At 36.3% G+C, this 21,878-nt stretch overlaps 1 protein-coding gene across 9 annotated transcripts in view; it reads right to left on the bottom strand.

Annotated features, from left to right (window-relative positions):
• Nucleotides 1–352: 352 nt before the first annotated feature.
• SSX2IP (SSX family member 2 interacting protein) overlaps nt 353–21,878 on the bottom strand; it is a 46,334-nt gene continuing 24,808 nt past the window's right edge. For 5 of the 9 annotated variants that reach the window (XM_031001077.3, XM_055351472.2, XM_031001072.3 and 2 more), the window contains 9 exons: nt 20,554–20,689; nt 18,595–18,670; nt 18,338–18,515; nt 14,441–14,591; nt 12,471–12,607; nt 11,955–12,128; nt 7,994–8,108; nt 6,470–6,635; nt 353–3,492 (listed from right to left, as the gene is read on the bottom strand). In XM_031001077.3, the coding sequence (XP_030856937.1) occupies nt 3,318–3,492; nt 6,470–6,635; nt 7,994–8,108; nt 11,955–12,128; nt 12,471–12,607; nt 14,441–14,591; nt 18,338–18,515; nt 18,595–18,670; nt 20,554–20,689 (1,308 nt within the window). In that variant the 3' untranslated portion in view covers nt 353–3,317. The remainder of the gene's footprint in view (nt 3,493–6,469; nt 6,636–7,993; nt 8,109–11,954; nt 12,129–12,470; nt 12,608–14,440; nt 14,592–18,337; nt 18,516–18,594; nt 18,671–20,553; nt 20,690–21,878) is intronic. The other 4 variants (XM_055351488.2, XM_055351501.2, XM_031001088.3 and 1 more) reach the window with 1 other exon arrangement.

Below are 21,878 nucleotides of genomic sequence, written 5' to 3'. Positions count from 1 at the left end.
TTGTAGAAAACAAAATCTAGCAAACAATCATCTGTTACATAGTACTTCACAAAAGAAATAATGCTAAGACTTATAAATGGAAGCCTAGCCACGTTACTGTTAAGAAACAAATGTGGCCTGGAGCAGACCCATCAGTCCATGTTTTATGAACAGACTGAATGTGTCAGTAGCATCCACCATTGTTTATTACAATGTAGGTTTAATAGTTGGCCTTCCACTCAGCTCAGATTCTTAATAGCAGGCAGCGTGCTTATCTGTCTTCATATCACCAAGGATTGAAAAGCAGTAGTAAGCCTTGACATACAGCAGGAACTTCATAAATGCTTACCAAAAGACTGAAAAGGGACAGAAATAGGTAAAAGTATATTTACTAGACTTCCATAATCCATACTTACTTTAAATCCAATCTAGAAATAACATGACTCATATTAAGCAATATACTTTGAAGATTTGTACAACATAGTAATCACAGCAGGGTCTTGCTAACTCACAAATTTAGCATACATGCTGCAAAAACATCTCTCCTGGAGTCCCAAGGGCTTTCAAATGTTCCACCAGGGGCAGTCAAGACTAGATTCACGGTGCTCTCTTCATCATGTGCACAAAATGTGTTTTCCCATAACACCATATTATCACAAGTCTATGAACAATTCTGGTTAGCTAAGGTAGGCAGTATAGAACTCTTTACAAATAACAGTATTTCAATTATGCCATGTAAGTAAACAATTTGCTGTGAACTGTCCTGTGTATCTAATCATTTAATACATTGCTTCTATAAGAAAATACTATTTGTTAAATTTTAGTCATAATTTAATATCAGTTTCTCATCATAGACTGCAGATGCGAACATTTAATAGTGAACAAAATATTTATCTCAATTTTTGTTTGACATTTTTATGCTTTGAAAATTCAGAATGGATAAAAACAAATGAAGTACAAAATATTGCAGATTTACATAGTGATAAACAAGAAAGCACTTAAGATTATCAGGAGGACTTACAAATGGAAGTACACTCTAGAACCATCATCTATCATGGCTAAATGTGAGATTAGCACAGCTGTATTATTTGTACATTGCAAACACCTAGGAAGAGATGGGAAACAAAATCCCAGGAGTTTTGTGTGTGGAGTCCTGGGTTTTCCAACAGACATCATTCCAGCATTCTGAGATTAGGGTGATTGGGGATCATTCTGGAGTTGGAATGTTCAACAAAAGTGATGTTGTTAGGTAAAATGTACAACTTCTGGATCTATGCAGACATTGAAGGTGCAATGAGTCTGGCTTTTACTCTGCTGTTTCTTTCACACTAGATTTTAAAAGTAAGTCTCAAGGAATTTTTCTTTCCAGTTTGAGAACTCAACTCACTTTAAAATGGAAACACGCAACAAAAAACAGATGCTGCTTTCTAGAACTCCATTGTCATGAAATATAATATTTGCTAAAATAAGAGATTTACTTTAAAAATTAGAGTGCTTATTTCTTGCAAAGTACACCATGGAAAACCCTCGGGGGAAAATTGTTGCCAAATGTATCCATTAACTGTATTTAAAATTTCTGATTGCCTTTTTGACCATGTTATTGCTAAATAGCAAAACAAACAAAAACAAAAACAACAAAAATCCTATATCCCAGCTAGATTTCTTCCTTTAGCATATGGTAGTGTCTTCGATATTTTGTACAATGTGTAGTATTTTAAATAGTAAAGAAGTGACCATGCATCAAGCTGAAGGTAGTGAGTGACTAATGCTCAAGAGCTAGCTCTTTAAAACTATAAATATGGTTACTATGAGTATATCCACTAATGTCTCATAAGATACTCTTAATGATATCCTATCAGCCCTGAAAAAATGGCTGCTGCTATGCAACTCCAAAGAGTTACATAGTTACGTATAGTGAATGGACAACACAAATAGGTGGGTTTTTTTTTTGTTTTTTAATAATATGAATTTAAAATAGCCACAAACAGGGTGAGTGCATGTAAGCGGCTGAACTGCCAGTACAGGGGAAGTTAAATGGGCCTAAACTACGATACCTAGCAAGGATTGGATCTGTGCAGGCTTCTATGTACAGAGACAAGCAGGGTTAGGCACTTAAAGCTTTTTGATGAAAATCCTGGGAAAGAGCTGAGCCTACACTTATTATTATTACTATCAAAACAACAACATACTTTTCATGAAGAAACATGCAATCAGAAACATTACAGAGACTGAAGAGAGCCTAAGAGTTTTCCGAAAATGAAATGACATGTTTTTCCAGAGTATCACCTCAATTATAAAATTTGATGGTTTTACATTATCATATTTCTTCAGTGGTAAATACCTCATTAAAAAATTATTAAAAAATTATTGACAATACAAAGCCCTAGTTAGTATACAGATATTACTATACTGGTACCCATCTCGTAAGGAAAATATCACCATCTAGATATCTTAAATATCTTCTATCATCCAATATCTTAAACCAATTTCTTAAATTGTTTTATTCAAAGGTACTTTTGTTGTCTTGCCCCTATTCTTCTATCAATAGTCCTTTTAAAAATTATAATATTCTACATATACAAAATAAAAATCTAATGTCATAAAAATCTCAAAAATGTAATTTTTTAGTGTTGATTATCTAAAGAACTCAGCTTCACGGAATACCTTTCGATATTTATTGCCCAGATGTATTAAAGAGAATTCTTAAATGTAATGCATCAATGGTCCTAATACATCTGTAAACAGAATACCACTAAAAAAATTTTACTGGCATGAAATACTATACTTATGGTTGTGTGAAACTTTTCAATCTTAAAGCCTCTTAACATAATCATGTGTATCTATGTACAAAACATACATAAATTTCACTTTATTTAAAACATATGAAAGAGGTAATTTCAAACCACACTAAACATAATAAATATAGAACTCGCTTTGTTAAAAATCTACAGTATACATTCAAGTAAAGGCTAAACTTCCAATGCCAACTATATTTGAGACAAAATTAAACATTTACAATAATCAGTTTCCTAAAAGTGCTATTTTTAATACCTATAAGAGGAAACTCATTCTAGTGCTTTTGTTTCCATCCAAACATCTATACATTCCTTTATTCACAGAACCAGATGCTTCTGTTACTAAAAATACATATCCAAAGCTTTTATATCCTTTTAAATAGATTTAAGATTTCAACTCTTTGGGGGAAGACAGGGAAGTCCAAACAAACAACTTAGACCATCTTAAGTTATTAGAGATAACTGACTTTATGACACACCCTGTTTCAACTTAGATGTGAAACTTGATGAACACATTAATGAAAAAAATTCCAGTCCACATGTCTAAGGTAAGTCATCTTTTTCTACATGAGAATTTGTGTAGCTCAAGGAGCATCCACTATAGCAACCTTCCTGTGATGCAGGTCTTGACGCCACACTCCATTTTTGATTTGTACATTCTCCTCCAACCTGATTTGGTTTAATTTCTTCAGCAGTTATATTCAGTACATTGATTGAACTGTTGGGAAAAGAAAGGCAGATCTTAATGACTATCCTCTCCTTTTGTACTTTAACCTCATAATGTGGCACTCTTAAAAAAAATTAAGTTCCTTTTAATTCTAAAAATCTAGGCCAAAAATATAATTTAAAATTTTACTTGGAAAAAAAAAAAAAAAAGTCTGGGAGCAGTAGCTCACACTTGTAATCCTAGCACTTTGGGAGGCTGAGGCAGCCGAACTGCTTGAGCCCAGGAATTCAGGACTAGCCTGAGTAACACGGTGAAACCCTGTCTCTACAAAAAATTAGCTGGGAGTAGTAGTGCATGCCTAGTTTAATCATTTGTACAAGGGATTCTGATGACCAAATTACTATAAATTTATTTACCAATACTTATAGTAATTCGGTCATCAGAATCCCTTGTACAAATCATCAAACTAAGTTTTTTAGGTAACTTATGCACAAGTCTCCTTGCCTGGAATCTAAGGCACAGCCTTTATATAAAATTCCATTCTACAGTGAAGGCACAGCCTTTATGTAAAATTCCATTCTACAGTGAAGGAACAATGAGGATGTTGTAGGAATTAGCTACAAATACTCCTAATTATTTTGTTGCAATATTAATATAAACCGAGATCCAAAATGCTTCAGGAGCAAGAGAACCAAGTTTATCAAATAATTTAAAATGTGAAGAACCAAGTCAGGCTGCATAGCTTCTCTATTAGTTATAAAACTTTTTTCTGTTTGTTTTATTCTTAGAGGCTAGTTAACAATGAATACCTTGAATTTCTTTAAGCTCCAAAATTGTTTCTATGCCACGGATGTTGTTTAGTGGAGCACTCAGAAACAAAAAAAGCATGTCTATATTTGTTTACATATATTTTTATTTTTATAGTCTGTCACTAAATGTTTTAAGTGCTTTACATATATTAACATTTAACTTGCAACACCCTATGATTTAGGTACTAAATGCTGAACTTTATTAAACATAAAACAATGTCTTCAACAAATATTTATGTCAAATATTCCACAACTAAAAATGATGTAAAAAGCTAAATATTTAAAACATATAAAAACAATTGAGACAACTATGTTATGCTATCTCTTAGATATAAAATGCATTATTTGTGAATGGTGGCTAGAATTTGTGTCTATATCTATACAGATAGTTCTGATTGGTCAAATTTGGAAGTCTGAATAACATTCTATGTAAGAAAATACTATAAGCTTACACATCTTTTGATTGTAAAATAAATAAACTTTCACTTCCCATATTCAACTCATCTACTGGTCTAACTTCAAAATAGATCCCAAATCCAAGCATTTCTTCCTTCATATTATGACCCTAGTCCAATTACCATTGTCTTTCGTTTCCACTCCAATAGTGCCTCCTAACTGGATTTCCTGGTTTATATTACAGACTCCTACAGTCTGTTTTCAATATTATAAAACAGTAATCTTTTTAAAACTTAAGACTTTTTTTCACTCTCTTGCTTAAAACTATGATAGAGGTGGAGTAAATTAGGCGTAGGTAGAAGTAGAGGTTGAGGAGGGTGATGATGGCCATGATAGTGGGGGTAATGAGGTCGTTATTTTTTGTAAATTCTTCGATGATAAGTCATTTGGGTAGGAAGCCGGTCAGTGGAGGTAGACCTCCTAAGGAGAGGAGGGTGGAGGGAATTAGAGGATGTTTTTTCTATTCCCCTTAGAACAATATTTGACCTGCAAATGCACACTAAAATATTCTGTAAATGAAATCCCAGATGTGTTGGGGCTGGGGTGGAGAGAGCAAGCAGAGTGGGATTATAATGAACAATATTGATCATGAGTTAATAATTGCTGAATCTGAGTCATAGGTACACATGGGTTCATGATCTTATCCTTTCTGTATATTTGAACTTTTACATCTCTCCATCCTCATCTCACACCTCTAGGTCTTGGTCACCATTGCAAATGTATGAGGTGTGTCCCACCTCAGGGTTCCTACACTTGGCTAGAGTGCTCTTACCTAGCTCTTTTTCATCCCCTCTAACATTTACTTGGAGTCCTAATCCCCCCACCTCTTAAAAGTCAACTACAACTTATAGTGTGTTCTCCTCCTTCTTTTAAAAGCTTCCTTTCTTGTTTTAAACTCCATCTATTTCATAATTCTTGGCCCAAGGGCCAGCTGGCTTCTTCGACACTTAGTTCCACTCCAGTCTCTAACACAGGCCGAGTTTGCTTCAGCTCTGACTGTTTTCCAAGGCCGTTATCTCCTACTTTTAATTAAAAGCAAAGAGATTACCACCATACTTTCCAACTTACCCCTCTGATCTTTTCTATTCCTCTCTGTCTTACTAGGAATGCTCTACCTGCTTCCTCTGCTTCGTTTAAAACTAATCTTGGAATTGGCACTGAAGCAGAGTATTGATCTTATCTTAGAAAATGATATAATAACTTGAGATACAGGAAAACACCAAAATGTAGCAATTAAGAGCAACATATGGGTTTCCCAGGGTGGAGAGCCATGTTTTTTTACACTGTCATCCTTGGGCACAAATCTTTTTCACTCAACAGGAACAGGCTTTTCTCAGTTCTTTGCCCTTCAACAACAATAAAATGGGCATGCCGGAAAAAAGTGTTAAGATATGTACTCTACAAAAACTGTCAAAACAATATCCTTCTATTTAATACAATTAAAGTGCTTAAAATATTAACTCCTATAATTAAGACTACATTCTAAATTGTATCTTAAATGTGAAATAAAAAGACACACATCATATGATTTACCTCCAAGAAGACAAGGAACAGATCTACCTGTTCACTATTGTATTTCCAGCATCTAGCACAGTGTCTATATATACTGGACACTCAGTATTTGTAGAATGAATAAATCATCTACTAAATTCCTCTCCAAAATCTCTATTGTTGCTAATACTACAGACATGCCACCTTTCCCTTAGCAGTGCAACTTCAGCAATTTTTAGAAACACGTGAAAAGATCACCTATAGACAAATACCTATGTTCAGATATGCAGGAACGTGTCTGGCAAAAGTCTGAAGTGGAAGGTGAAGCAGGAAGAGATTTAGTAAGTTTAGACATGCAAACTGGAGACCCATTAGACACACCGTGAGGCTTCTTTTGCGGTTGCCTCGAGTGCACTATAAGATTGTCCCAATCAGAACCTGTTGTAAAACAAGGAAGAGAAAAAGGCAGTACATATGGTGAGGCATTAAATATAGTGAAGGTAAATCATCAGGATGATTCATCTGTGGTTCTGAGTGAGGAAAGAGATGGAACAAATTCAAATTAATATCATTAATCTTGCTATCTTTGTTGCATAGTCCACACATGTTTAAAACGATCTGTTTTTTTTTTTTTTGAGATGGAGTCTTGCTCTGTCACCCAGGCTGGACTGCAGTGGCGCGATCTTGCCTCACTGCAAGCTCCACCTCCTGGGTTCACGCCATTGTCCTTCCTCAGCCTCCCGAGTAGCTGGGACTACAGGGGCCCGCCACCACGCCTGGCTAATTTTTTTGTATTTTTAGTACAGACGGGGTTTCACTGTGTTAGCCAGGATGGTCTCGATCTCCTGACTTCGTGATCCACCTGCCTCGGCCTCCCAAAGTGCTGGGATTACAGGCGTGAGCCACCGTGCCCAGCCAAAAGGATCTAGTTTTAAAAATATTTCTAGGCTGGGTGGGGTGGCTCACACCTGTAATCCTAGCACTTTGGGAAGGTGAGGCGGAATGACTGCTTAAGCCAGGAGTTTGAGACCAGCCTGGGTAGTATAGCGAGGGCTTGTCTCTACAAAAAAGTTTTTAAAATTATCTGGGTATGGTGGTGTGTGCCTACAGTCTCAGCTACTCAGGAGGCTGAGGCAAGGAGGATTGCCTGAGCCCAGGACGCTAAGGCTGCAGAGAGCCGAGATGCACTCCAGCCTGGGTGACAGTGCAAGACTACATCTTGAAAAAAAAAATTCTCGATGTAAATTTTCAAAACCTTCACATTATTACAAACTCACAACAAAAGTTACTTTGGGTATGCACAGTCCCCCTCTCATCCTCACTTTCACTACAGTAAATAAAATATTAAAGTTGATTTTTAGGCCAGGCACAGTGGCTCATGCCTAATCCCAGCACTTTGGGAGGCTGAGATGGGTGGATCACCTGAGGTCAGGAGTTCAAGAACAGCCTGGCCAATAATGGTAAAAACCCGTCTCTACTAAAAATACAAAAATTAGCCAGGCGTGGTGGCACATGCCTGTAATCCCAGCTACTCAGGAGGCTGAGACAAGATAATCGCGTGAAGCCGGGAGGCAGAGGTTGCAGTCAGCCAAGGTCACGTCACTGCACTCCAACCTGGGCGACAGAGCAAGACTCCGTCTCAAAAACAAACAAAAAAAAGTTGACTTTTAGTTATAATTAGAGAGCTCTAATTGGTGATTTCCAAAGTTTTGTATTAATAATATGTAGTATTTTGTAATATGTAAATAATTTTATTTATATGCATGTTCAAATTAAAGAGTTTATAAAGTACTCACTTCCTGAGAAGGCACTGAAAAGTTTCACATTTTCTGAGTTCTGGTGGTCAAACGTAGTCATATTTAAAAACTGCTGCTTTAACCAACTGGCTCTTTCTTCTTCAAATGCCTTTCTCTACCATAAACAGTCAAACAAATAATGATCAATATTTCAACATCCACACAGTTGCCATTTCACATGATTGCTCTAGTTATCTTCGTTTGCTCTCTGGCTATCTATTCGTACTTCTTATGTCAAATGCGTTAACCTAAAAAACTAAGAATAATTTCAGCACTCGTCTGTAATCCCAGTATTTTGGGAGGCTGAGGGTTGGTGGAGCACTTGAGCTGAGGAGTTCCAAACCAGCCTAGGCAACACGGCAAAACCCAGTCTCTACACAAAATACAAACATCAGCTGGGCATGGTGGCACAGGACTACAGTCTCAGCTACTTTGGAGGCTGAGGAGGGAGGATGGCTAGAGCCTGGGAAGTTGAAGCTGAAGTGAGCCGAGATAGCACCACTGCACTCTAGCCTAGGTGACACGGCAAGACCGTAGCTCCAAAAAAAAAAAAAAAAAAGGCTGGGCGCAGTGGCTCATGCCTGTAATCCCAGCACTTTGGGAGGACAAGGTGGGCGGATCACAAGGTCAGGAGTTTGAGACCAGTTTGGCCAACATGGTGAAACCCCATCTCTACTAAAAATACAAAATTTAGCCGGGCATGGTGGCGTGCACCTGTAGTCCCAGCTACTCAGGAGGCCGAGGCAGGAGAATCACATGAACCCAGGAGGCAGGGGTTGCAGTGAGCTGAGATCGCACCCCTGCATTCCTGCCTGGGCAACAAAGCGAGGCTCCACCTCAAAAAGCAAAACAAGGCTGGGCGCGGTGGCTCACGCCTGTAATCCCAGCACTTTGGGAGGCCAAGGCGGGTGGATCACGAGGTCAGAAGATCGAGACCATCCTGGCTAACACGGTGAAACCCCATCTCTACTAAAAATACAAAAAAAAAAAAAAAATTAGCTGGATGTGGTGGCGGGTGCCTGTAGTCCCAGCTACTCAGGAGGCTGAGGCAGGAGAATGGCATGAACCCAGGAGGCAGAGCCTGCAGTGAGCCGAGATCACGCCACTGCACTCTAGCCTGGGCAACAGAGTGAGACTCCATCTCAAAAAAAAAAAAAAAAAAAAAAAAACCAAAAAAACTAAGAAAAATTTCACTTACGAAAAAATTACGTTTAAAAAATAGAAATTCATGTTTCACCTAATAAACCAAACATCACTGTCTTCATATCAATTTTAAGTTCAAATAAACAATGCAAAAAATGGAACAGAATATTAGCATAACTTCTGAACATACAAAACATTATAAAGTTACAAACAAAAGAAAAATAATCTATATTGTAAATTATTCACTTGAAAAACAGGACCTATGACTTCATCAAGCATTTCTCTCATCCTCTAGCCATCTACCAGTACTGGTAGCCACCACCACTAAACCACAAGAGGGCATAGGCAAATTATGTCAAACCTCCCCCTTCTGAATAGCTGATGAATCCTAAACTAAATTCTCCATCAGCCCTCAGGTCTTGCATGCCTCCCTCCCATCCCTCACTATGCCCACTGTCCCAGTGACCAGACGGAGAAAAATTCTCTTGCAGGGAAAGGCACCTGGCAACTGGGAGCAATATGCAAAGTAGCAAGAGTAATTACTCTCTTGGAGTAATGTGGGGAATAAGGGCTTGGAAACAGGTAGGAGACAATGCTGGTCAAGTGTTGTTCCCTGAAGATAGCTACTGATGAAACAGATGTTCACACTGTGAACTGAGGAAATCCACGTCAGCTACTGAAAACAAGCAACACACAGTCTTTCATTCATAAATATTGATACAGAATCATGCATCACCAAACACTGAGAAAACTAATATAGAAAAAAGGTCAAGATAAATAGAAAACTGACCATGGATAAGAGATAATTCAAGAGATGAAAGAAATCTTTTTAAAAAATGTAACAAATATTATCAGACAGATTAATAAACATCTGTAAAATACCATCATGCTATATAAAGAAAAGCAAAAATTAAGGACATTAGAAAAATTTAAAGATAAATTCTGAAGCAAAAACTCAGTGGCTAAAGCAAATAATAAAACTGACCCTGAAAGGCCAGTTTCGTGATCTCTAAGATAAAGGTAAGAGAATATCCCAGAATTGAGAACAAAAGTCAACCTGTAGATATGTATTCAGAAGGCCAAATGTGTGTCTAACAAAAGTTCCAGAACACAGAGAAGTCAAAGAAGGAAAAAATAAAGAAGAAAATTTCCCTAAATTAAAGAAATACAGAATCTTTAGGATGAAAGGAACTCTCTAGAAGTATCCTGGTAAAATTTCCAAACTTTAAGAAAAGAAAATACCAAAGCTTCCACAGAGGGAGATAGAAAACAAAACACAGTTATCTACAAAGTAACACAGGTATATTACAATCAGGCTTCTCATCAGTAAAACTAAACACTAGGAGAAATGGAATAATTCAAAGTTTTGAAGGAAAAAAAACTGGAATCTAAATTCTATTCACAGCCAAACCAATCAAGTATGAACATATTTTTGACTATTCCAGAATTCAGAATGTTTACAGCTCATGCACTATTTATAAAAAAAATTACTCAAGAATTAGTAATTACTCAATTACTAATATAGCAAATTGAATAGAAACCCAAGAAAGACAGTAATATGAGATATGAGAAACATGGCAGCTGAAATCTGATTCAGGAAATCACAAAGGAAGCTACAGAGAAAAAAGAATTCACTAGATAGTGATATATCTCTCTGGGTGGCAAAGTCTTAATAATACAGAATATTTTCTGTGTCCAAACATATTTGGTTATAGAATAATATTTACATAATTGTAATATTATCAATTTTCTTTCCTGGTTTTCCAACTTTTAAGTCTCAAGTTTAGACAAAGTACTTATACCTGGATTGTATTAGAGGACAAACTATGAATGTGATAACAATGAAAAATAATATCACAAAAATTGCAAAGTAGTACAGCAAGAGAGGTAGAACAAGAGTAACAACAAGGAAGTCCTCAGCTTTCACTGCAGGGATGAACTGATACTGACTGAAGTTGAACAAACATGAAATGGAAGCTTTTTATTATTTCCTTAAAGCAAAAAAAAAGGCAAGCAGACGAACAAGAGGAACAATATTATGAAGACATGAGATGTGAATGAGGAAGGGTGTAGGTAGGAGGTACAATAAGGACACAGAATTCCTTATCTTTCATAGCGGGGAATCAATGAACTGATAAACAAGAAAACTTGAAATACATTAAAAGTTAAAATAGTACTTCCTAGAAGAATTTCCAACAGATACTTTTTAACAGCAGTTACCTCTAAGGAATGAAACTGAGGATGAGAAAGGAGGATACTTTCTTACTTTGTAGCTTTTTTTATGAGTTTTGTTGATTTTTTTTTTTAACCTTATTCAGACATTACTGCTACAATTTTTGAAGGGGGAATATGTAGATGACACATTGCTAAGTAAAAAAAGCAAGCTGTAGAGCGTATATATAACAATGATGGACTGGGGAGAAGAGAACTTAATTTTTTTATTATACTTCCTTTTTAAACAGCAAATATAGTCTTGGTTGCACTGTCTTCTGACACCACACCTACTGACCATGGATGAATGATGGATACCCAAAAGAGATTTCTTGTGTAAAACACTTAGCAGGAGAAAGCCAATCTGAAAGCAGTAATAAATGCTTATAGTGTTTTTTTTTCTTAAGTTCAATTCTCAAATCTGGTAAGGGGAAATGATCCCATTCTATATGCTCAGCCTCCCTTTCATTTCAAATTATTTGTGAGATCACCAGTAAATATTTTAGAAAATAAGTAAATATCAAGAAAAAAAGGAGACCTTAGAAGCATTCTACTGAGGCCCACCCACCCCCAGTATTTTCAAAAGCACTACAATTGTTTAAAATACCTCCAATCCCAGGCGAATAGCGGCTTCCGTAAAGCTTCGTCTCTCCCTCTCAAAATTCTTTTTCTGCTCTTTAAAAAGGGACCATTCTTCTTTGAGACGTTCCTTTTCTTCCAACAAATAACAGTCTCGTAATAGTGAAGTGGTATCATCATCACATGCAGTAGCGAGCTGCTGCTATTAAAATTTAAAACATAGTAAGTTCCTGAGGGACCTTGCGACACTCCAACGAGTTGAAATGAAAGCAAGTGAAGGCCGGTCAAACTTCAGGGCAGGAATAGAAATTATTAAGAATCAAAAAGTCAAATGAGAATTCTCATTTCCCAAAACCTACTACCCCAACTAGCAAAGTATGGACTATTTAAGGAGTGGTACACAATGAATCTGTTAGCAGGGAACACAGACTAGAAAACTGTCAAATACCAGGGACTTATGAAATAAAGGAATACAAATCTGGTAAGGTTCAGCACAATTCTGGCTTTTCATGGAGAACAGCTTTAAAAGGTAATTCATATTCACCTGTAAAAGCTGTTGCTGAGTTTTAATCATTTCTTTACACTGCTGAATTTCTAACTCGAGTTTTTCAGTTTCTTGTTCATGGTCTTGTCGTGAGATTACATCTTCATCATTAAAACCTTCCAGGTGTACCTTTGAAACTAAGACAAAATCAGTAAGTTGACACAGGTCTTATAGCCACCACTTAGTTTACAGTGTTTTGCACATATCTTTAAAACAAGGGCTCTCAGAACTTTTATCTTTCTAGAATTTTATAGGTTTTCTAAAAAGTAGTTATGTCCTTTGACTTTTTAAAATTTCATAAGCTATAACAAAATTAAATTTATATTATTTTAACATTATAAAAAATGTTTAAGAAGCAAAGCAACTACAGGAGTTCATAACAATTACACATTTGTGCAATTTTAAGACTAAATGATATGCTTACAAACAGAGCTCTATTGCCAACAATTTGTAATCCATATTTATTCAAGATTATGTCCTAATTAAAAACAGACAAAATGGCCATATTCAAAGAAGAGAAAAATAAAATCATGTTTTTGTTGACACCGCTTCAAAGATCAATGAAGTGTCACAAATCTTGCTCTCAAATATTAAATTCAACAAATACGAAGTCCAAACATACTTGCTATTTGCTAATAAACAGCATTGACTCAAATGAACAAAATCTCGTGTGTATTCATTTTGGTGCTGTAATAATAATTTTGCTGATTGCTCTTTACTAATACTTAACACAATGGCACTGAGTTCATATTTTGACAATTTAAATTTTTCTTTAAATAGGCTTCATTTACTGAGCAGAAATCTTCATTTTCCTAGTTTAAAAGCATTCAAACTTTACCAAGCAGAAAATATTAAGAATATATTCATCAATGTAGAGCTATGTATAAGAATAGTAGTTAAGTGAAAAAAGCACACTAAAGAAAAATATAGGTAATATTCAATTTTTAAAATTAAAAAAACAATAAGTATCTTTCAAATCCATAGAGGAAAGTATAGAAAAATATGCACCAAACTGTTAAGTGTTATATGTAAGGAATGGAGACCAGGATATTCTACTTTATATACTTCCAAATTAATATTTTGCATTAAACATCTACTATTTTAAAAATAATTTTAAGTGAATTACTAGGAACATAGTAATCTGCAAGCATCTAGAAATAAGCAAAAGGTTCCTATCTATACTACGATAAATATTTCTTGATTTTTGAGAGTCAGTAATAGAGACTCAGTTTTCTCTTTTTGGCGGGGAACAGGTGGTGTTTGGTTACATGAATAAGATCTTTAGTGGTGATTTCTGAGATTTTGGTGCACCCATCACCCAAGCAGTGTACACTACACCCAATGTGTAGTCTTTTATCCCGACTCAGTTATCTTTATTTGATTGTATACTGCATCCAGAGCAGATGGATCCATGATGTCCTCTTTTCAAACATTCACTCTGAGACCAAAGTGTATTTTTCTCAGTGAGGTTCAAGCCTCACATCTAAATGTATGTAAAATCTCGGCTGTGCACAGTGGCTCACACGTGTAATCCAGACACTCTGGGGAGGCCAAGGCAGGTGAATCACTTGAGGCTAGGAGTTTGAGATCAGCCTGGCCAACACAGCAAAACCCCATCTCTACTAAAAACACACCAAAAAATTAGCTGGCTGTGATGTGCGCCTATAGTCCTAGCTGCTCAGGAGGCTGAGGCAGGAGAAATAACTTGAACCTGGGAGGCAGAGGTTACAGTGAGCCGAGATGGCACCACTACACTCTAGCCTGGGTGACCGAGTAAGGTTCCGTCTCGAAAAGTAAAATAAAAGAAAATAAAATGAAAAAATAAATGTATGCAAAATCTTGCTTTCAAACCACCAAACTGAAGTATAGTACTTTAGCTCTGAGCCTATAATGTGGCTTTCTAAGTGACTAAAAATCAACACCTTACCAAATGTCACAACTCACTTTACATGCATAGAAGCAGTGGTTACCTTGGTTATCAAGTTTTTCTACATGACTTTTCAAAATTCTCCACTGTTTTCTGATGCTGTTTGTAAGCTGCTCTCTCACAGTTTCACAGGAAAGGTCCCACATACTCTCTCTGCTTAGTTCCCCGGCATCTTCTTCAACATCAGAAATAACCTACAAGCGGAGAGAGATGAAGAGGAAAGGCTAGTACCTTACAATGGCTTTAGATGTTCAGGCAAGTAGTCTTCAGTTTGATTACCAGAGGAAGCCACATCAAAATCATTTCTGTGCTGTGTCTTATGCATATATGACCCAGTATTTAAATGTCTTGAAAAAAAAGATGAGACTCCTAAATTCAGCTCTCTCTAAACCTGAATTTGAATCCAAATACAGTTAATGACAAGAGTCATGAAGCTGTCTGAGAAGGAGATATCACTACCTGTCTAATGTGTTGGATGTTTTCACGTTATTTAACCCTCAGCTCATTACAATGTGGGAAAACCGAGGCTTAGAGAAGCAGCATTACAACTAAGAGGCAGAACTGATATTTGACATTAGATCAACTTGTTTCTAATCCTAGGCTGCTTAAAGAAATGCACTTGTGAAATAATCTCTGAAGTATTTAATAAAAGCAACTGTTAATTCTATTTTCCTCATATACTTTTTTATACAACTGGAGATACTTTTCTGTGTATTCTGCCAAAACATGAAATCATAAAGAAGTAGCAAACTTTACTAATATATGATCACACAGAATCAAAGCAGGATAAAGAACATGGGGAAACAATACTAAAATGGATATATGTCATAATAACCCACATCTACATAAAGTAGTTCTAATTTGTCATTAATATTCAGGAAGGCAGAGAGATACACTTCATTAATTTGAACAATAAAAATCTTGCTGGGGAAAAAAGGAAGATAAAAGATGAAAAGAAAGAAGGGCTGATTCGACTGCTCGCACATGGAGATCAGCAGGATGAGGGAGCAACTGCGTCTGAAGAACTCTATCAGTAGTTGAGGTCAGCAATGGGCTAGCAGAGGTCAGGGTCTCTGAGGCGGAGCAGACAAGAGGAATGGCCCAGGATCCGGCTCATGGTGATTCTAGCCCCTGCCAATACTCAAAAGCTACTTGCCAGTAACTCTTCCAAGGAAGCACAACTTCTCTTCTGAACATTTTAAAGCCTATTAGAATACTACCAATCTGTTAGAAAAAATATTGGCTGGGCGCGGTGGCTCATGCCTGTATGTAATCCCAGCACTTTGGGAGGCAGAGGTGGGTGGATCATGAGGTCAAGAGATCGAGACCATCCTGTCCAACATGGTGAAACCCTGTCTCTACTAAAAATACAAAAATTAGCTGGGCGTGGTGGTGCATGCCTGTACTTCCAGCTACTCAGGAGGCTGAGGCAGGAGAATCACTTGAACCCGGGAGGCAGAGGTTGCAGTGAGCTGAGATGTCACCACAGCACTCCAGCCTGGCGACAGAGCGAGACTCCATCTCAAAAAAAAAAAAAAAAAGAAAAATGAATAATTATTGCACATTTCTCAGACTGAACAGAACTCTCTAACCACGAAATGAAAATAAAAAATTCAGCTGGGCACAGTGGCTCACGCCTGTAATCCCAACACTTTGTGAGGCCAAGGTAGGATGACTGTTTAACCCCAGGAGTTCGAGACCAGCCTGGGCAACAAGACCCTGCCTCTAAAAAACCAAAAAACAAAACAACAAACTCATTTTACCTGAATTTTCAGTATATGTTTTACAAGTAAGTAGGTCAAATAATAAATGAAATGTGGATGCTACCTAGGCATTCCAACATTACATCTTATTTCTCTTGCTATAATGCTTCAAAAATCTTTCCCTACAAAAATTAAAGAGAAAAGGGAGCTAGAAAAATTGATCTTTTAAAACTAGAATATATATTTAAGAGATCATTGTTCATCCACTTAAACATGTGAATTATGAAGAATTATACAGGATACTACCCACTGGCTGAGTAATGGGGGTGAGGAGGGTTTAATCACTGAAGAAAGATCTCCCTGACTTACCACATACTTTTGCTAACTGAAATCTGGTGATGAGACGTTAAGGTTGGACCAAAAACTGAAGATGCTGCAGTAGTAATGGACACTATGCTAACCTTGAAGAAGTATTAGTGAATGTTAAGAACTGACTAGAAGTGACAGAGTTTGAGATAAGAGGTTAACTACATATAAGAGGTCAAGCAGACCTCAAAATGGAGAATGTAAAAGATATTCGGGAATTCGAGACCAGCCTGACCAACATGGAGAAACCCCGTCTCTACTAAAAACACAAAACTGGCCGTGCGTGGTGGTGCATGCCTGTAATCCCAGCTACTCTGGAGGCTGAGGCAGGAGAACTGCTTGAACCCGAGAGGCAGAGATTGCAGTGAGGTGAGATGGTGCCACTGGACTCCAGCCTGGGCAACAAGAGCAAAACTCTGTCTCAAAAAGGCCAGACGCAATGGCTCACGCCTGTAATCCTAGCACTTTGGGGGGCTGAGGCGGGCGGATCACGAGGTCAGGAGATTGAGACCATCCTGGCTAACATGGTAAAACCCCGTCTCTACTAAAATACAAAAAAAAAAAACAAAAACATTTAGCCGGGCATGGTGGTGGCTGCCTATAGTCCCAGCTACTCAGGAGGTTGAGGCAGAGGAATCACTTGAACTCGGGAGGCAGAGGTTGCAGCGAGCCGAGATTGTGCCACTGCACTCCAGCCTGGCAACAGAGCAAGACTCCGTCTCTTAAAAAAAAAAAAAAAAAAAAAAAAATTAGGTAATATTTTTTTAAAAAAATGTTAAGGAGAAAAAAAGGTAAGTGCTGGGATGGGCTTATCAGCTGGACTGATTTGTGATACCACAAAATAAATAATCCTCAAATACAGGTTTAAAAAACAAGTTCTGGTATCTTGCTGTTAACTAGCATTTTCCACCAACATTATTTTCAATTTTTATCACTAATGTGAACTTGCTGAAACCTACGATTTTAACTTGTATATAAAGCAATTAAGTAAAATGAACTTTTCACCATTATGTGATTTTTTTTTTTCAGATCTCTGCATATATTACTCCCATTCTCTGGAATGCTTTCTCCATGTTTTTTTTTTTTAACCTCAAAAATACTTATTTTCTAAGAAGCAGTGAAAATGTCACTTTCTCTGTGATGCCTTGATTGCCATAACTATTCTGTTCTGCACATTGTACCACCTTATTACAGCACCTAACACATGTAATAATCACTTCCCCACGTCTGTCTTTCCCAAAAAGAGCTTCTTGAGGGAAAAAGTCAAAATCTTTTTAGCCTTTCCTTTCCAGAGACTAGAACATAAAGAACACCCAATACATTTATAAACTGACTATTTGGTTCCCAAAGTTAACAAAAGTTTCACTCTGTGAAAAGTAGAGTACATAATACTAAAACAACTGAAAGGATATTTGACATAGTGGTTATGATCGTGAGCTCTGGAGTATGAAACTTGGATTCAAATCCTAGCACTGTCATGTGTGATACTGGGCTACTAAATATTATGCCTTAGTTTCCTTATCTATAAAATGGGGATATTTATAGTATCTAAATCATCAAATTATAATATATGAAATAATCTCATATGTTATGAGGAATATTATAAAATGAGACAATGCTTATAAAGCACTTCTTAACAGTGCTTGACATGTATTAATTCCCCGGAAAATCATCTCCAGCATTTTTCAGGGAATGTCTGAAAACACATAGGAACAGTCTTTTCAGTTGTCACAGTAATTGAAAGTAGCATAGCAGTGAGTGTCCTATTCAAAATACCAATAGTGTCCCCCCCATTGAGAATGCCTACCACGTATTTTAATTATTCTTATTAGCAATCTGAAGACTATATTAGAGAGGAAAGAGCCACTTACAGTTCCTGTACTATCATCTACTCTTTCTCTAGGTTTCTTCTTTTGGGGAGAAAGAAGAGAAATCATTTCCTTTTTCATTTGTTGAAGAACCTTCTTAAGTTCTGCATTTTCCATTAGGATTTGTTTCTGACGATATTCATAATCATTCAAGAGAATTTTATACATTTCATCTTCATTCCTGAGAAAGAAACTATCAGTATGAAAATGCAGGATAGAACGAAGTCTGATTACATTTATCAATTTAAACTGTACTTTACCTGGCTTCAGTTTTACCAGTCCTCCAGGAGCCTCTTTTTCCATCAGCTCTCCCGACATAATTCAAAATGTCCATAGCTACAAACATGAACACATAAAATTAATTCTTACCATACATGCTTAAGCGTCTAAAACTCTAATGCACTCTATACACATAAGTGGTGAAAGTGAACCTGGTATATAGGTTAGGATTTGGGCTTAAACAGCCTAATTTTCGAGTTTCTAGTTCCACCACTTGTAAGCAATGAGATCTCGGCACGTTATTTAACTGCTAAGCCTGTTTCTTCTTGGACACTGGGAATAACGAAAGTATCTACCAAAGAGTTGAGAAGACAAAGAAATAACTATTAAAGCACCCAACACAGTAGAGTGAACACAGTATCTGGCGCACAGTAAGTACTTAATAAATGTTACCTTATCATTATTAATTTCATTATCAGGGTTGGCTGATAATGGCCCACAGGCTGGCTGCCTGATTTTGTAAATAAAGCTTTATGGGAACACAGCCACATCTACTTGTTTATATACTGCCTATGGCTACTTTTCTTGTTACAATGGCAGAGATAAGTAGGTGCAACAAATAAGTTGTAGATCCCATAAAGCTGAAAATGTTTACTATATGGATCTATACAGAAAAAGTTTGCCATGCCCTGTTAACATTAACAACATCATTTTCATCAAAGGAGTCAAACCCCCTGATAGTAGTAATATCTTCTGCTGCAGGTGGACATGGAAACATTTGGCGTAAGAAGGAAAAAGAGTAAATTATTATAATCTTAGAGTTAATAAAATCATTATGAAACTGTCACTTCCGATTGGACCAGGAAACAGCCAGACCCCTATAATGGAAGAGCTCTGTTTCCAGAACTAAATCCTTAATAAACTTCTCTGTGTTACATTTTATACTTTCAGCATTTCACCCTGCTTTTTAATTTTTTTCCTTCATGAATGACCATGAGGCTAACTAAACTTAAAAACCAACGATTCCCCAAATGAGTAAGATTAACTCAGGATACCTAAAGATTTCCAATCTTAACGGCGCATTACTTAATCTTCATTTCTATTTTTCAACAATTTAAAAAATAAAGTATTCGGATACCTCCAACAGCTCTGCTGCAGAATGACAGTGATGTAGTCAACACTAAACTGCTTGCTGACAGCAGGCAGAGCCTACCACATGACAGCCTGAAACGTACGCTCATCGCCGGGTTTCAAATCTAAGGTAAGACAGTTTAGGGGTGTCATGGTATAATGTATGTTAGAGGACTACCTATAGTCACTTGGAAACCACTCTTCAATAAATAAATACACACACTTCTTGTGCCTCGTATTTATACCAGGCCAGCAAAACTGTATTGTAAAGCTCTACTTTCGTGTTTCTTTGCTTTTTAATTTACACTATCTACTTGAAATTATCCACATATTTGGATGAAATGGCTTAAAGTTTTGAAAAAGACTACTATTAGGAAAAAAGTATACCTTAGACACACACACACCTAACTTTTATAGTCCATCCTTTTGACTAGCTGCTCCAAAAATGTACAGCTAAACTTATTTAAAGGAACTCAAACTGACATGAACGATTTGGTCTGATGAAAAATTTTATGAGGTTTACTCTAAAATACTTCTTTTGATACTCAGAAACTGACACTGATTTTTATTATTATCAGTTCTTTGCTATGGAAAATTAGAATGTCCTCTGGCTTAGTTTTCCTCTACGGATTAATTCTACACTGGTCATGTTAAAAAATACATGCAATTAAATAAAGCAAGGCAAAATGACTTATTTTCCACTAACCAGTTGTCTACATTTTTTCATATAAACAAACACCACCGAAAATCAATTGTATAAAGCATGAAAATAACATTTCGTGAGTTACTGTGTTCAATCCTTTTACAATTATTTCTAAGCATAGTATTAGCTTATTTATTCTCTTAGCTGATCTTTGCCAGCTGTTTACCTATTTTCTTATCTTTCTTGTTCATAACAAGTTGATGTAGACGTTCCTTCAGTTTATTATATTCACGCTCTTTTCTCTTCATATCATGATTATACTGAGTAGCTCGACTTGCAATGATATTTTGTAATTTTTGCACCTGAAAAAGGCATTTGCTATTATAAGCCCAGTAACGATTCACAAATTTGAAAGAGAAAAATCCTAAAATTCATCTCCCCATATAGGTTTTAAAATCCTAGGATGATTCTTCCTTATTTGTAACCAGTAGAAACCACTTTTTAAAATATTATATGAATCACATAAAGTTTTTTTAATTCTGAAATTTCCAGAAGCGCTAATTTTCTAAATTATCTCCTATACCTTTTACCTTACATATAGACTCTGATCATTTAAAAACCAGATATTCTTATGGAAGTATTAAAACAATTAAAACTTCATCTGAGATAAACAGAATTCATCTGATCATTTTTAGTGAACTCCTTGTATTACTGACTTACAATCACTTATACTTTTTATTAATCTGTGACAAAGTGAATTAAGCCTGTGACACATGGCAGCAGGTAAGCAGGCTCGTTTTTCTAATTAAAAACAATTCTCGAATAAGAGTAAGTCCAAACAGCAGAATAATCCAGTCCAAATATTTGCTGAGTATCTACTAGGTGCCAGACACTGCTGTTCAAAATTTAGATCTATTATAGTTTCTCAGGCAGCTCCTGATAGAGTATGTCCTATTCTTTTATAAAGCCATTCCCAATCCCTGCTAGGGATTAACATGATTAACTTAATCCCTACCGAAGATGAACTGTATTCAAACCGTTTAAATATAATCAACAGATCTAGTCAAAATTGTCTGTGAACTCAAGGAAACACGTATAAGCAAACTTACAGTTTAAATACTAATTACCTACTTACTAAATATACTACTAAATAAACAAATATGGTAAAACAAATCTATCTAAACCACTCCAGGGCTCTTTAAAGAAATACACTCCTCAGAAGTCTTTAATTGTAGTTAAAACAACATATAAAACACTGAAACTAAGTATTATATTTTTATAGTTATTACATGGTCAGGGGTCATACTTTAGAGCAATAAAAACATAATGGTTTCTTTCTACACAAATTAAAGAATATATTTTGAAATGCATTAGTGCTATAGGTCCAAGTAACCACTAAAGTAGAAATTAGAATTCTGCTAAGTAACCACTAAAGCAGAAATCAGAATTGTATCTTTTGTGTCAGAAATTAGATTTTTAATGTGAACTGCTTCTGTGCCCATTTAATGAAGAAACTGCTTGACTAGACGAACAATGTCAATATTTAAGACA

The sequence above is a fragment of the Gorilla gorilla genome, chromosome 1, assembly GCF_029281585.2.
Source record: "Gorilla gorilla gorilla isolate KB3781 chromosome 1, NHGRI_mGorGor1-v2.1_pri, whole genome shotgun sequence".
Taxonomy (NCBI): domain Eukaryota; kingdom Metazoa; phylum Chordata; class Mammalia; order Primates; family Hominidae; genus Gorilla; species Gorilla gorilla.
Note: the sequence above shows the minus strand (reverse complement) of the source record. Positions and strands in the feature narration are given on the sequence as shown.